General features: G+C 39.1%; 2 protein-coding genes across 2 annotated transcripts; one reads left to right on the top strand and one right to left on the bottom strand.

The window, feature by feature from the left end:
* The first annotated feature begins 682 nt into the window (after window positions 1–682).
* Window positions 683–2,121, top strand: LOC146654899 (uncharacterized). Its single transcript, XM_085429122.1, has 2 exons — window positions 683–758; window positions 1,511–2,121. The coding sequence occupies exons 1-2, from the start codon at window positions 683–685 to the stop codon at window positions 2,119–2,121; spliced, it is 687 nt and encodes a 228-aa protein (XP_085285248.1).
* Window positions 2,122–10,344: 8,223 nt separating this feature from the next.
* LOC146654898 (uncharacterized) lies at window positions 10,345–13,788 on the bottom strand. Its single transcript, XM_085429349.1, has one exon. It carries the CDS (start codon window positions 13,786–13,788, stop codon window positions 10,345–10,347), a length of 3,444 nt encoding a protein of 1,147 aa, XP_085285475.1.
* Between the last annotated feature and the right edge of the window lie 1,695 nt (window positions 13,789–15,483).

Genomic DNA, 15,483 nt, shown 5'->3' with positions numbered 1-15,483 from the left:
GATTGAAACTGTTATGAGATTGCTTCAGGGAGCAGACATGACACCGTCTTTTAGGTTTCGTCATCACTTTGTATTATGCGCACAACACCACCCTCCTCTGGCTTCCACGTGAACTGCACCTTAAACATCAACTGTTTACAAATGTCATGACACAAACAAACGTTTCAATACCGTAAATCACTTTTTGGACTGCGATCACTTTTTGGCACAACATCGGCTCTGATAACATTTAAAGCGCATTGAAAAACTATTCTTTAATGCTAAAAATCCATTATCAATTGTAATTATTTATTTATTTATTTAAATTTCAGATATCGATCTTCATTTTTGTAAACTGGTGAATTAATGATTTTTTTAAAGAATTAAAACGACAAAGTTTGGCAACATATTTTTTATAAAGGATGAATAAAACAGTAAAACAAAATGAGAAATATACATATTTTTGAAAAAGCTATGATAATTAGACGAACTTTATTTTAAATAAATAAAATTGATTTTCGGTGCCACTGGGAGTCATGGTGATGATGACGTGTTTGAGTGCAGGTATAAAAGCAGGAGGCAAAATTGGAATTCGGGTTTCACGTTTGAGCGCAAACAGGAGCTTTTTCCCACTAGTGCTGTGAAAACTCGGATTTTTCAAACTACAGCCAACGTTTGAAAATCTTCAAGAAGGATTTGCAAAATGACTTCTACAAACTTCAGTCGCGAGATGCACCTGCTCTCCCTTTTCATTGACGAGGTGATAGATCAATGCTATGGTGAGTGCAGCAGGCTAATATGTCAGAGTGCTAGCAAACAAATACAACTTAGATTTTTGTCTTTTATTGTTTGGAAGTAGGACTTCATGAGTGTTAACGTTTAGGATGAGATGTTTCATACTTGAGTAACATCAATTTTAACATGTGCCAGTACACTATAAAGATGGCGCCATGTTTTTTTTTAAATTGCTGGAAAAAAAAACCAATTGAATGCACGCGCCCTGGAAACGACGTAAAGCGTTGGAGGACGTTGACGTCAGCGCGCGGCCGTTTTTGCATGTAGAGGGTTTGAGTTGACATGTTTGGGCTGCTGGCGCTGAGTTATACCTGAAAGTTTCATAGATTGTGAATTTTATAAAGCTGGAGAATGGAGTTTTAAAAGTTCACAGAGTCGCTGGATGAGTTTGAGATTGAAACAGTGTGTGCCTGCAATGAGGTGGTGGAAGGTTTCTCACCTAAATGTAGCTGCTTTATTCTCAAAATATCGGTGCTCAACTAATATGAAGATATTGCTCCTTAATGTGAATGCGTATTAAAACCTCAGTGAAAGTCCATGCAGCCTTACACCGCATGAAAACTTTTACCAAAAAAGGTGAAGGCTTTCATAAACAATGAGTTCTGCTGGGAGCTTCTTACTGTTTGTGTGTGGAAGAGCTTATGATGATGTAAAGCCATGTCTGGACAATTTAAATTCAGGCTTTAATTTGTGTGATCACATGATTAACGTACACGCATGCTTTGCTTTCTCGTAGCTGAGCTGGTGAGTCCAATCACTGCTCCTCAGATGGTCGTCATTAACTTGAGGAACCGTGAACTGAGCAGCAGCCAACTGGACTCCATGTCCCACCTGGTCCTCACTCTTTACCATAACCTGGTGACGGGGTCCAAGGACTTTCCTTACATACCTTTTAAAGGATTGTTCCACCGGGACCAGGTGACGACACCATTTGTCCATGTGAGGCAGAGCCAGAGAGAGAACACCACTCCTTCTCCTCCTACGGACTCACCAGCTGGCATGATGCTGCCGCCTGCGGGCTCCAGCTCTCATCCACGCTTCCTGACTCCAGTTCTTCCAGAGAAAGCGGATCTTGCTGTGCTGAAGGCAGATCGGAGGAACTGTGTCGGCACCTTGACTGTCGACGGCCTCCTCGTCACCAGAGTCATCTCCACTGTTTACCGAACAGAGGACACTGAGATGACGAACCGCTGGAGAATAACAGACTACAGCGCGGACGGCAGAGTTCTCACTTCGGTGCTCTGCCGTTTTCTAAATATGTCGGCAAAGCGTGCTAAGAGGAAGGCTCCGGAGGAAGAGAGCAGCATCCGGAGCCCGACTCCAGCAAGGAAGCGCTTGAGATTATAATATACAGTGAAGCATGTCGAACGTCAGCAAGCCTGAACAAAGTGGTAAGTAGTAAATAGTGCTTAAGGTTGTTTCTAAAATAATGTCCTAAAATATTTGAAAATCGTCGAGGTTTTAACTTCTATTCTTTCTTTTCTGCCTCTTGTTTCTAAAAGTCAGGAAAAAGAGTCACGCTGCGAAGAAACTCCACACAGAAGATTTTCCCTCAGTAAAATGGTAAATATATTCATCTTGTTATGACGTTTGCTCACAATAACCAGGAGTGTTCCTGTGTTTCTGAAGTGATTCACTCTCATTTGGTGTTATTTGATCCAAAGACAACTGAGGGTCTTCAGAGCAGCGTGAACGGCCGTCACCTGAGAGAAGACAGTCCTGGCACCTTTGTGGTTCCCTCCAGGTACTCCAGCTTCATCCCACAGTCCAGAGAGATGCAGTTAGGTTGAATGTGAGTGTGAATAGTTGTCTGTTTCTCTGTGTTAGACTGACCTGTCCAGGTTGTACTCCTGCCTCTGGCCCCATAACAGCTGGGATGGCTCCAATCTTGAATTGGATAAGCTGAAGAAATGGATGGAAGGAGGATCCAAAGAGAAACATCAAAGGCCCTCTCACAAAAAAAAGATAAGAACTCATTTTACACATTGTTGAAACATCCTGAAAGTTATTTGTTCTGTTTAGAAACTTGTTGAACTGTTGTTTCGACTTGTTGTTCATTTCTTATTCGGTTCAGCTGTGTTTCTATGTGTCCTTAGTTCCCATAATCAGCCTCCTGTGTGTAAATATTGTGTCAGTCTCCCTTTGTCCCTTGTCAGAGTGTTAATCTCCGTCCCCTCGTGTTTCCTTGCCTCAGTAGTTCTGTTTCCTATAGTTTTCCCCCAGTATAGGTTTTGGTTTGACTTTTTCAGTTCCCTTTGTCAGTCTTTGTATTTAGTATTTCTTCATCAGTCTCATCACTTTCCTCTGCAGAGAGAAAACAATAAAAAGACCTGAAGAGGTCTTTTTATTGTTTTCACCAAATAACACCAAATGAGAGTGAATCACTTCAGAACAACAGGAACACTCCTGGTTATTGTGAGCAAACGTCATAACAAGATGAATATATTTACCATTTTACTGAGGGAACATCTTCTGTGTGGAGTTTCTTCTCATCTTGGCTCTTTTTCCTGACATTTAGAAACAAGAGGCAGAAAAGAAAGAATAAAAGTTAAAACCTCAACGATTTTTTAATGTTTGGGATATTTTAGAAACAACCGTAAACACTATTTACTACTTACCACTTTGTTCATTCTTGCTGACGTTCACTCTCCTCATCTTCTCTCTAAAGGACAAATGACAGTAAAGAGGGAATCGTTTTAGTAACTTTATCAACCAGGTGAGCAGAATTTTAGATATTTATCAATATTCTGATTAAAAGCAGAGTGAATACTTATCTTTTTACGAGAAAGGGTTCAATCCGTCCTGTCTTAGGTCTTAATGTCACCTTGTCTCCTCTCTGTTTTCTCTGAAAAACAAAAGACAAATGGGAAGAAAAAAATTAGTAAATGATTTCAGCAACTAGAGGAAGTGTTCACTGAGGAGGAGCTGTCATAATAATATAAAATCAATATGTACTTATCTTTTTTTTAATGAGAGTTTACAGAGCACGCTGGCTTCGCTCCTCTCTGAAAGTTACCTGGATAAAGGATAATAACAATTAATAGCATCATCAAAACAGACAAACCTGAAAGAATTGCTGATCAGAGTTGTCTGTCTGCTTTTGGCTAAAGGCCAACGTATCGACCTTCCTTGGGACAGAAAATAATCTGTGTCTTAGTCTTAATACTCGTCAACAACACACACAAAACAAAAATGAGCATTTAAATTTAAATGACATAAATAACACTGAATATAAACAGTCTGGTTTTCTAATATTGAAATGAAAGAAATTCTATTTTTTAAATTTAATCATTTTGAATTTTTAACAGCACTGCCAAACTCTGATTCCTTCTTTAATAAACCTGGAGAGTCACTTACCTCTGTGTCAGTACTTACCAAAATATTGCCTCTTGCCCCTCTGACAGATGACCTCGCCTGAGAAAAAACAAAAAACAAACCTTAAAATGGCTGCAACTGCTGTGCTCCCTAAATTAGTACAAATAGGGGGAAAGGAGAGTAGGCATGTTAAATATTACAGTTAGATTTTCTTAAACTTTCACTCTTAGAAAGCATTCTGTTTTAAAGCGAGCACTTTAAAGACATGATGTTTGTGCAGGTCTCCACTCCTTCCTCCTCATGTTATCCAGCCACTGGTTCAGTCTTGCTGCTCCATCATAACCTTTAGTAAAACGAGAGGCTCAGAAGCAACAAGAGTATTGTGTGAAAAGAGATCTGAATAAACAAAGAGTGGCAGACCCCCGGCTGTGTTGTGTTCTTGCTATTAGCAACTTTATGGTGATTCAGAACATACAGAACATACAGAACATACAGATCCTTTTTTATAGATGATGTTTGCTGAGTATTCATGCATGCATCATCCATTAATGTTTGGGAGGAGGGGCTGATTGACTTTGTCAGGACTGTTTTTCCCAATAAGCCACCACTATTAAACTTTGACGAGCCTTATGGCCAACTCAACCCATCAGATCTTTGATGTGTTAAAGCCAAAAACCTGCTACAAGACACAATCGAGAGGACTGATGAGAAAAGAAAGTGAACTGGATTTTCTTCAAATTTAAAGAGCACCGTTAGCTTTAGCTCATTTAGCTTTGTTAGTGAGCATACATGTAGCTTACAAATAAGTAAATTGAATTAAGGGAGGGAAGAATCAACTTGAAGGCTGAACTCCAGGAAAAACTAGGAAGCTTGAAAGGGAAACAGCAGTTACTTTGGCTGCTGCCACAGCCGCTCCTTAAATACCTGGTCTTGCTGACACACTTAATTATCACGCTGGTGCCTACATGAAGGTGAGAACTTCACTCCCAACCACTGAATAGACAAGATTGTATCCACACGACGGCTTTATTGATCCCTTTGCAGAGGTTTGAAATTTCTTAAAATAAATCTCAGAAAATCGGTTTGGTTTCGATGTTTAAATTATTTTTCCACAACAACAAACAGAAGCATCGATGTGAGCATCGGTCCAAAGAAAAACAATACAAAGATATTATTAGTAGCTAACATATTGCACTTTGGGCTACTGACTAGATAGCCACTAATTACGCGAGGAAATACAAGAATAACTGAATGCAATTTGATTTATTGAATTTGTTTATTGAAAATGACTTGAAGAAAGACGAGAACATTTGTTGTCGTTTAAAGTTTTCTTTATTTTGTGCCAAATTGGTGCCAAATCAATAAATGAGCAGTAGAAGCTACCGTTCACAGATGGAAAATGTAAAACACTCACTTGCCACTCTATTAAGAACATGTTGCTTTTTGGTCAATGTGACGGACCAAAAAGCAACAAAGTTATTGTACCCAATTGATCCCTATGAGCGACCGTGGAGAGGAAAAACTCCCTTTTAACAGGAAGAAACCTCTGGCAGAACCACACTGTAAAAAAATATTCCGTAGAAAAACGGAAAATGTCCTGGTAATTTTCTGCCAGTACATTTTCTGTTTTTTTACGGAAGTTTGACGGACTTTTCTGTAAACGATAAAACGGAAAATTCTGTAGATTTACAGTATACTCTCTGTACTATTTACGGACATTTCCTTCAGCTATAAAACGGAAGATTCCGTTTATTCACAGTATATTTTCTGTATCATTAACTGATATTTTCCGTAAATAGAAAATTTGAAATTTCTGTTTATATTACTATTTCCAAGCACTTCTTTTCACTGTAACTCATTAAATATAGTTCTTTATATCCTTGAACGTACATTTCTATGCAATTACAACCTAGTACACCATGTACTCAAAAATTCATAAATTAAAACTTAAATTAATTTGTGCTTCGTACACAACAACATTGGTACAATTAATGTTAAATATTCTTTTATTCTCCTCAACTCTAAAACTATACTAAAATATAATGACAGCATCCATCTTGTCATAAAACTACTAAACAGCTGATACATGAACAAAATAACTCACAAGCTTTCAAATTTGAGCATTTTTATTTCCTTAAAATCAGGTTGCCCTCATGTAAATGTGTTTATTTACATTCATTCAAGTGGCTACCAAGTGTTTTCTTCAAACAGGACACCCGACAAACAAAAAATGTCATATTTAACTATATGTTCACATGTAATAATATCCATAGTACCTTTTAGTTAGAATCACTGCCTTGTGGTAGTTTTGCCTCAGCCAAATGGTTAAGGTGTGGTTTACATCCATGTCTGTCCACTTATGATACAGTATACACATGTAGTCAGTTATAGCCAAACACCTTTGATTACTGAATTACATTCACTTCATTAATGAAAATGCTCAAAATAATCCTTAGACTCAAACGTTAGAACAGGCTTTTCCTCGCAGCACGCCGTGAAATAAATACTCAGAAAGAAAATGGCAGCCGTTTAAACTCATGTCTAAAAATGTATCGTTTCATGCATCGGTCAAAACACTCGACTCCAGGTACACGACGCCCAACTGAAAACACTTCACATAAGTCGAGTTGCCCGAGAATCACAGAATTTACAGAAAATGCACTATTTTGTGATATATATCGTTATCAGGAGAGAAATGTCTTATATTGGGATGTGAGATTTTGGTCATATCACACAGCCCTACAAAGGATTATAATTCACGTAGTTGCATACACATAACACCATTCTGTTGCAACAAAAGCAGTTTATAATTAAAGTAACATACATACCGGTACCTTGAAAAACGAAATCAACCACAACATTAAACTCACCTTGTGTTTGTAGAGAAGGTGGTCAGGGTTTTTCTTCATTTCCTGAGACCAGCTGCTCTGGATCATTACCAGCTTGTATCTTCATCTTTTTTTTCACTTGGTGAAGTCTTTCATTGCTCTGCACTGGAAAACCAAAGTGTGTGATCAAAGGTGAAATAAGGGATATTTTTCCACTGCAGGACTTAGAGTCAAGTAGTGATAGCTGTTGAACCATTTCTCAAATAATCTGTAAGGATCTGGATTTTTAAGAAAGATACAAATATCTCTGCTTATATTTGGCTAAAAGCTTGATATAGACAAGGCATATAAAGCCCCTGCACACCAGCACTGCGCTTACATTATAGTTCAATCAAGAAATAGTTATTATTGATTTATTATTGAATTTTTTTTAGTAATAATTATTAGTATTTAATCATATTTGCACAGTGGGGTGACAAAAGTATTCCACATACTAGAAATGCTGCTCAACATTTCATAAATTACATTTTCAACAAATGCTGGAGTAAAAACACAGTTACAGGGAAAATGTGTCTGTCTATAAATATTAACTAAACATTTCTATGTGCTACAAAATAGACATGTGGTGAGGTGAAACTATACTTTCAATAATATTACCACTACAGTCTGTTAACCACCGAAATAATCTATGCTGGTCAGCTAGCTAAAAGTATTTACTTTAGCAGCCCAAATCAGAGTGCTGCTAAAGTATCATCAGCAAAAGCTAATGCTACATTAGCATTTGCTAGCGTCAGCCAGGAAGGTCTGAGGGTTAAACTAGGGTTAGTGTAACTTTGCCCGAAACCCTTTAAAGTGTACAGTAGAGCCAACTGTAAAACATGGGTATTGATACAGTACTTATGAGAGTCCTAGAATAATTTCTAGGACCATAAGTTCTCACTTTCCCCAGTTATCCACATCGCTGACTTTCGCTAATTAGCTAGTTAGCAGTCACAGCTGTGTAATACCCAGAGAGACACAGACAGCTAACTATAATATTTATGAAAACTGGTTCAGCCACTGAAGGGCAAAACTGGTGGTATCACAGTAAAAATTATTTTAACATTAACTAAAATAAAGCTTAAGTCATGTTAAACCTAAATAACAATTATTTTTTTAAAAATGAGTCAGCAAAATATTCCTGACTTGTCTGGAGACAGCCGAAACCAGTTAACAAATAAATTAACAATTCTTTCTAAATAAAAACGCAGAGTCTTTTGAAAAATATTATTTTGATAAAAGGAAACATGAGTTTTAATACTTACCACAGAAATTTGAAGACAGTTTCTCCAACTTCAGAGTCCAAAATCCAGATGAAGCCTGAAAGAATGCATTGCAGTAGTTGAGAAATACAGAAAAATACCTGTAAATGACTAATACGGAAAATTCCTTCACGTTTATACAGTAGATAGTACTGTATTTTTACGGATTTTTTTTACAGTGTGTGTTTCAGCGTCTTTACGGAAGGCTGCGAAATAAAAAGATGCTCATATTCACTTGCATTTGTTACCCTGTTGTTATCTTCATGTCGGTTACCTTCACGTGCTGCTCTTTGGCAGTTTTACAGATTTTATTCTGAACATCTTTCTGAAGTGACTGGTTTTTGCTTGTATTCAGCAGAAACTGGAAACTAATCCAACTTGCTGAATGTATTTACACAGTCTTGTTTGCCTCCAGTGCAGTGTCTTTGTCACAAATGTGAGAAACAAATTAAAAGGTGATCATGCCAAAAGGTAGTGAAATTAATACAAAATTGTGAAGGCAAAGTGCCAGAAGAGTAAATACATGGTCACAAACTGTGTATCAGGTAAAATTGTCTAAGTGAGGGTTATGCTTGTGTTTTACTATAACACCATCTAGTGGATATCTAGTGCTCATTGTTCTTTGACAAATACTTTCAAATAGCTTCACAGTGCAAAGCAACCAGAACTGAAGGCAGATACAGTAAAGGCCTCGCAAGGGAGGAAACAACATTTGATATCTATGAGTTCTACACTCCAAACGGTCAATTATTAACAAAAAAACTTGCTTGTTCAATCCAATTTGAGCCTTTGAAAATGGGGGGATTGTATGAAAAAGGCCTAACTCCTGAACGAGCATTTTCAAGGATTTCAAGCACCTGTACCTGTTCAATGTTCACTTGAAAGACCCCCTTATAAAGTACTTCTAGCTGAAATGATGAGGACAAAATCCATGCTGCTTGTTTGTGAAAAATCTGAAAGTTGTGGCTGTATAGACAAACACAGTGAAAAATTTCTGAAGTCTCAGTGTCTCCCTGTGTGTTGATGCAGAATGTGTGCACACAGAAGACTCAGTGCCAGTTATCAATTTAGTTATTTATTTTTTGCACTGCATTAGATAACATCAAAATAGTGTTTTCAAAAATGACAATAATATTCCCAATTGTGTTATTTTTATGTTGTAATCTTTATGAAAAAACTTAAAAAACAAACAAACAAAAACAAAACACCTACCTCATAATCTTTTGAGTCTGGTATATGGCGGGGCGCTGTGGACACCCAAGTTTGTGAATGCAATAGCTCAAGAACGAGACAATGTAGAATTTTTTAATTAATACCATGGTAGCATTTACTAAAAATCTCTGTAAGGTTTAAATCTCAGGGACCTTGACTTCAAGGTCAGAGCTTAACTTTTCTAAAGAAAAGAGGATTTTCCCATTTATAAAACATGTATGTCTACTAGGAGGCTAAAGGTTAGCACTATATTTAAAAAGAGTTACAAACAACAATTAGATGATGCTTAAAGCTGGTTTATTTAATAAACATCCAGTTTATTTCCAATTTGGATCAAATTATGTCTGATTGAAGGACTGATGTAATGGTAAGTTGTCCGCTGCTCCGCTTTGAATATTGGTAAGAACTTGACACAGAGATTACTTAATGGATTTTAAGCAAAATTGTGCCTTAGTTCAAGAACATATTCATCAGTTGTTTTTATGTTTTTAGGCTTTTTTTCCCTTTTCAATTTTCACAAGAATTGCTAGTTCCCCTAGAGTTTTGGCCACCTCAACAATCAAGTGATTCCCTATGAGCAAGCAATGAGCGACAGTGGGAAGGAAAAACTCCCTTCTAAAAGGAAGAAACCTTCGACAGAACCAGGCTCTTAAAGGGACAGCCATCTGTCGCGACTGGTTGGGGTGGGGGGAGTGAAAATTAAAAAAGACAAAAAAGCCAAAGTGATCATTATTGGAGCAGCTTAATTAATTCTTGCAATGTAATCTGCTGTTAATGGCTTTTTACAATCCCTGTTTGTGTTTTTGTCATTTTTGTCCGTGGTTGAAGCAATGCTGGAGATTGATTCTCTATGATCTTTCTGTTTTGAAGGCTGCTGAGAGACCACAAGGTTTGGTCCCCGTTTGCTACTCATGTCAGGGAGAACTCTTAGAGAGGCCAGGACTGAAAAAGGGGTGGTGGAGAACCTCCGAGGGTGTTATGCGCTGGTTTGGATCCAATGCTAACATCTCTTTGATTAGGCTGACAAATACATTTTGGATTTTTTCCTTGCCCCACATTATACTCAGCATTAGTCCAAGGTCATCGAGGCACTTAAGTTTTATGGATCGAGTGTCGTTGGACTGATAATCTGTTTCATCTTGAAATTGTCTTTCGGTCTTAAATGTCCAGTGTTGTCCGTTGTAGTTGTCTTTTATGAAATAGTTATCAGTGTAAAAGCCAGAGTCTAAAACATGATCTGGTGGCTGTCCCTGGGTCTGTATGATGAATTTCAAAACATCATAATCATTTCTCCCAGGGTAGAAAGGATACCCAGTAGCAAGCTCCACAGCTACCAGCCCCAGGGACCACATGTCTATTGCTTCATTAAATAGACTACCAATCATAACCTCAGGTGCTTTATAACCAACCGTCCCCACACAGTCACCAGGAATCACTGTAGATGCGGGACATGCAATGCCAAAGTCTATAAGTTTGACTTTGATGGGACACTCATAGCGGTCCACAACCATTATGTTTCCAGGTTTGAGGTCAGCATGCACTATTCCCAAAGAACCCAGGTGGGACAAGGCATTTGTGAGTTGATGTAAAATTGGCCTGATTTCGCTTATGGGGAGACCCTGGTTTTCCGGGTCCTCTATGTAGTCCCACAGGCTTTGGTCAAGGAGTTCAAAATTTAAGCAGATGCGGTCACCGTCGATGAAAAAGTCGTTCCATTGAACAATGTTGCATCTATCTGCATCCAAGCCTCGCAGCTGCTCCAGGATGAGAATTTCCATTTTTGCCTGTTGGAGAATTTTAGGGTTATTTTTGTTGACTTTAATAGCAACAACTTTGTTGGTTTTTGTATTGCAACATTTGGTTACAATACCAAAGCCCCCTTCTCCAAGGAAACCCTCGACCTCGTAGTGACCTCCCAAAAGGGTCCCTTTAGATATTTCAAGATCATCTATAGAGGAGGATGTGTTGGCTGATGCGTTGACGTATTCTTGTTGAGAAAATTCTTCTGAGTATTGGGAACTGCAGCTGATTTTCTGTGATTCTTCTCTTTTGCAACTAGAAGGCTGCTGAGAGACCACAAGGTTTTGTCCCCCTGTGCTACTCATGTCAGTGCAGGGAGAACTCTTAGAGAGGCCAGGATTGAAAAAGGGGTGGTGGAGAACCTCCGAGGGTGTTATGCGCTGGTTTGGATCCAATGCTAACATCTCTTTGATTAGGCTGACAAATACATTTTGGATTTTTTCCCAGCCCCACATTATACTCAGCATTAGTCCAAGGTCATCGAGGCACTTAAGTTTTATGGATCGAGTGTCGTTGGACTGATAATCTGTTTCATCTTGAAATTGTCTTTCGGTCTTAAATGTCCAGCGTTGTCCGTTGTAGTTGTCTTTTATGAAATAGTTATCAGTGTAAAAGCCAGAGTCTAAAACATGATCTGGTGGCTGTCCCTGGGTCTGTATGATGAATTTCAAAACATCATAATCATTTCTCCCAGGGTAGAAAGGATACCCAGTAGCAAGCTCCACAGCTACCAGCCCCAGGGACCACATGTCTATTGCTTCATTAAATAGACTACCAATCATAACCTCAGGTGCTTTATAACCAACCGTCCCCACACAGTCACCAGGAATCACTGTAGATGCGGGACATGCAATGCCAAAGTCTATAAGTTTGACTTTGATGGGACACTCATAGCAGTCCACAACCATTATGTTTCCAGGTTTGAGGTCAGCATGCACTATTCCCACAGAACCCAGGTGGGACAGGGCATTTGTGAGTTGATGTAAAATTGGCCTGATTTCGCTTATGGGGAGACCCTGGTTTTCCGGGTCCTCTATGTAGTCCCACAGGCTTTGGTCAAGGAGTTCAAAATTTAAGCAGATGCGGTCACCGTCGATGAAAAAGTCGTTCCATTGAACAATGTTGCATCTATCTGCATCCAAGCCTCGCAGCTGCTCCAGGATGAGAATTTCCATTTTTGCCTGTTGCAGAATTTCAGGGTTATTTTTGTTGACTTTGATAGCAACAAATTCGTTGGTTTTTGTATTGCAACATTTGGTTACAATACCAAAGCCCCCTTCTCCAAGGAAACCCTCGACCTCGTAGTGACCTCCCAAAAAGGTCCCTTTAGATATTTCAAGATCATCTATAGAGGAGGATGTGTTGGCTGATGCGTTGACGTATTCTTGTTGAGAAAATTCTTCTGAGGTTTGGGAACTGCAGCTGATTTTCTGTGATTCTTCTCTTTTGCAACTAGAAGGCTGCTGAGAGACCACAAGGTTTTGTCCCCCTGTGCTACTCATGTCAGTGCAGGGAGAACTCTTAGAGAGGCCAGGATTGAAAAAGGGGTGGTGGAGAACCTCCGAGGGTGTTATGCGCTGGTTTGGATCCAATGCTAACATCTCTTTGATTAGGCTGACAAATACATTTTGGATTTTTTCCCAACACCCCCTTATCTTCAGTAGTTGTTCAAGGTCATCGAGGCACTTAAGTTTTATGCATCGAGTGTCCTTGGACTGACAACCTGTCTCATCTTGAAATTGTCTTTCGGTCTTAAATGTCCAGTGTTGTCCGTTGTAGTTGTCTTTTATGAAATAGTTATCAGTGTAAAAGCCAGAGTCTAAAACATGATCTGGTGGCTGTCCCTGGGTCTGTATGATGAATTTCAAAACATCATAATCATTTCTCCCAGGGTAGAAAGGATACCCAGTAGCAAGCTCCACAGCTACCAGCCCCAGGGACCACATGTCTATTGCTTCATTAAATAGACTACCAATCATAACCTCAGGTGCTTTATAACCAACCGTCCCCACACAGTCACCAGGAATCACTGTAGATGCGGGACATGCAAAACCAAAGTCTGTAAGTTTGACTTTGATGGGACACTCATAGCGGTCCACAACCATTATGTTTCCAGGTTTGAGGTCAGCATGCACTATTCCCAAAGAACCCAGGTGGGACAGGGCATTTGCGAGCTGAAATAACACTGGCCTGATTTCTGTTACTGGGAGAACCCGGTTCCTCCGGTACCGCATGTACTGCCACAGGCTTTCATCGAGGAGTTCAAAATTTAAGCAGATGCGGTCACTGTCGATGAAAAAGTCATTCCATTTAACAATGTTGCATCTATCTGCATCCAAGCCTCGCAGCTTCTCCAGTATGTAAATTTCCATTTTCGCCTGTTGCAGAATTTCAGGGTCGCTCTTGTTGACTTTAATAGCAACGACTTTGTTGGTTTTTGTATTGCAACATTTGGTTACAATACCAAAGCCCCCTTCTTCAAGGAAACCCTCGACCTTGTAGTGACCTCCCAAAAGGGTCCCTTTACATATTTCAAGATGATTTGAGGTGAAAGTCATCTTGACTGAAATGTGTTTGTTTGCTCAGTGAATTGGTGAGAACGTTTAAAAAAAATTTCAGTGACTCTGAAGAGGTTTACAAATACTTTCAAATATAGCTCTGGTCGAACGTTTGAAGGCTGCGAACAAACTGACTAAAACTTGCTGCTCCTGACCCCTATTTATAGAAAAACTTCAAAGGCTCAAAGGCATGTGCTTGTGACATCCTCACATGTCCTTGTGACATCATCACATGTCCTTGTGACATCATCACTCTTCATGAATCAGATTGTCACATGACATTTTAGAATGGGGATGTTTTTTTTTAAAACCGTTTTCAAATTTAACCCTCTGTGGTCCAGGGTATAATTGGCCATTCTTGACTATTTTTGATTTTACCTCTATATTTCACCTTTAAAATATGTTTTTCTTGCCTTATTTGGCACCATTATTTTCAGCACAACCTCAAATATCTCAAAGTCAAAGTCAACTTTATTTGTCAATTCTGCCACATGTACAGGACATACAGAGAATAGAAATTTCGTTACTCTCAAACCCTAGATGAAATAGCAAATGAACATTTAAATATAAGAGAGTGATTAAAAAATGCAAATAAAATAATTAAAAAGTAAAAATTTAAATAAATACAATACAATTTAACAAGAAAGCTATGCAATATACAATATACAATATTCAGGTATGGGTAAATGACATTGAGTGTAAACCAGGCAGAGTAGTGCAAATAGGCAAATAGTGCAAATGGACATCTAGTAATATACGGTTAGAGATAGTATAACAACAAAGTCTTATGAGGTAATGGCAGTCCAATGCTCCACAAAGTGACTGGTAACTGGTGCAGGCCAGTGAGTGTGTGTGTGTGTATGTGACAGAGTTCAGTGAGACCATGGAGGAGAGGAGGGGAGAGGGGGCAGAATCGGGAGGGAGTTAAGCTTCCTGACAGCCTGATGGATGAAGCTGTCCTTCAGTCTGCTGGTCCTGGCCTGGAGACTCCGCAGTCTCCTCCCTGACGGCAGCAGCTTGAAGAAGCTTTGCATTGGGTGCGTGGGATCAGCCGCTATGCAAAGGGCTTTTTTAGTGAGACGGGTGCTGTAAATGTCCTGGAGGGAGGGGAGAGAGACACCAATGATCCTCTCTGCAGCTCTCACTATGCGTTGGAGGGTTCTATGACAGGACGCATTGCAGGCTCCAAACCACACAGTGATGCAGCTCGACAGGATGCTCTCGATGGTGCCTCTGTAGAAAGTGTACATGAGAAATTTGAGTTATTGTTTTCATTTTGGTATACTATATTAGCACAGTTGATCTAAATTAATAACACAATAAATTGTGTGTGCATCTCCTGTTTTGTCATGGTTGTATGTCCCGGTTCGTGACAGGCTGCATGAGCTCATCTGGTGGGAGTGTAGTACTGTAGAATTTCAGGCATAAAAACGTGGTTTTCACAGACCTTGTCACAGGGTCTGAGTTGGAAGATTTTGGTAAAGCTTTGTCCCTGAGGTAGTTGAAAAACCCCAGTTGGGTAAAGCGTTTGGGTTTTTTTGTTAACAGACATGCTTATCTATTTAGTTGGTGTTATTTTTTCAGCTAAATTTTTTAGTGCAATTAGCACTTTCAGCATCAATCCATAGCAATGTGTTGTATTTTTCACATTGTCTGTGTGTAAAATACATATGTAAGCATAGATTACACAAAGGA

This window comes from Rhamphochromis longiceps, linkage group LG14 (assembly GCF_057381845.1).
Source record: "Rhamphochromis longiceps isolate RC_006_pf linkage group LG14, R_longiceps_female_GT1.1, whole genome shotgun sequence".
Taxonomy (NCBI): Eukaryota; Metazoa; Chordata; class Actinopteri; order Cichliformes; family Cichlidae; genus Rhamphochromis; species Rhamphochromis longiceps.
The sequence above is the reverse complement of the archived record's forward strand: the minus strand, read 5'-3'. Positions and strand labels throughout refer to the sequence as shown.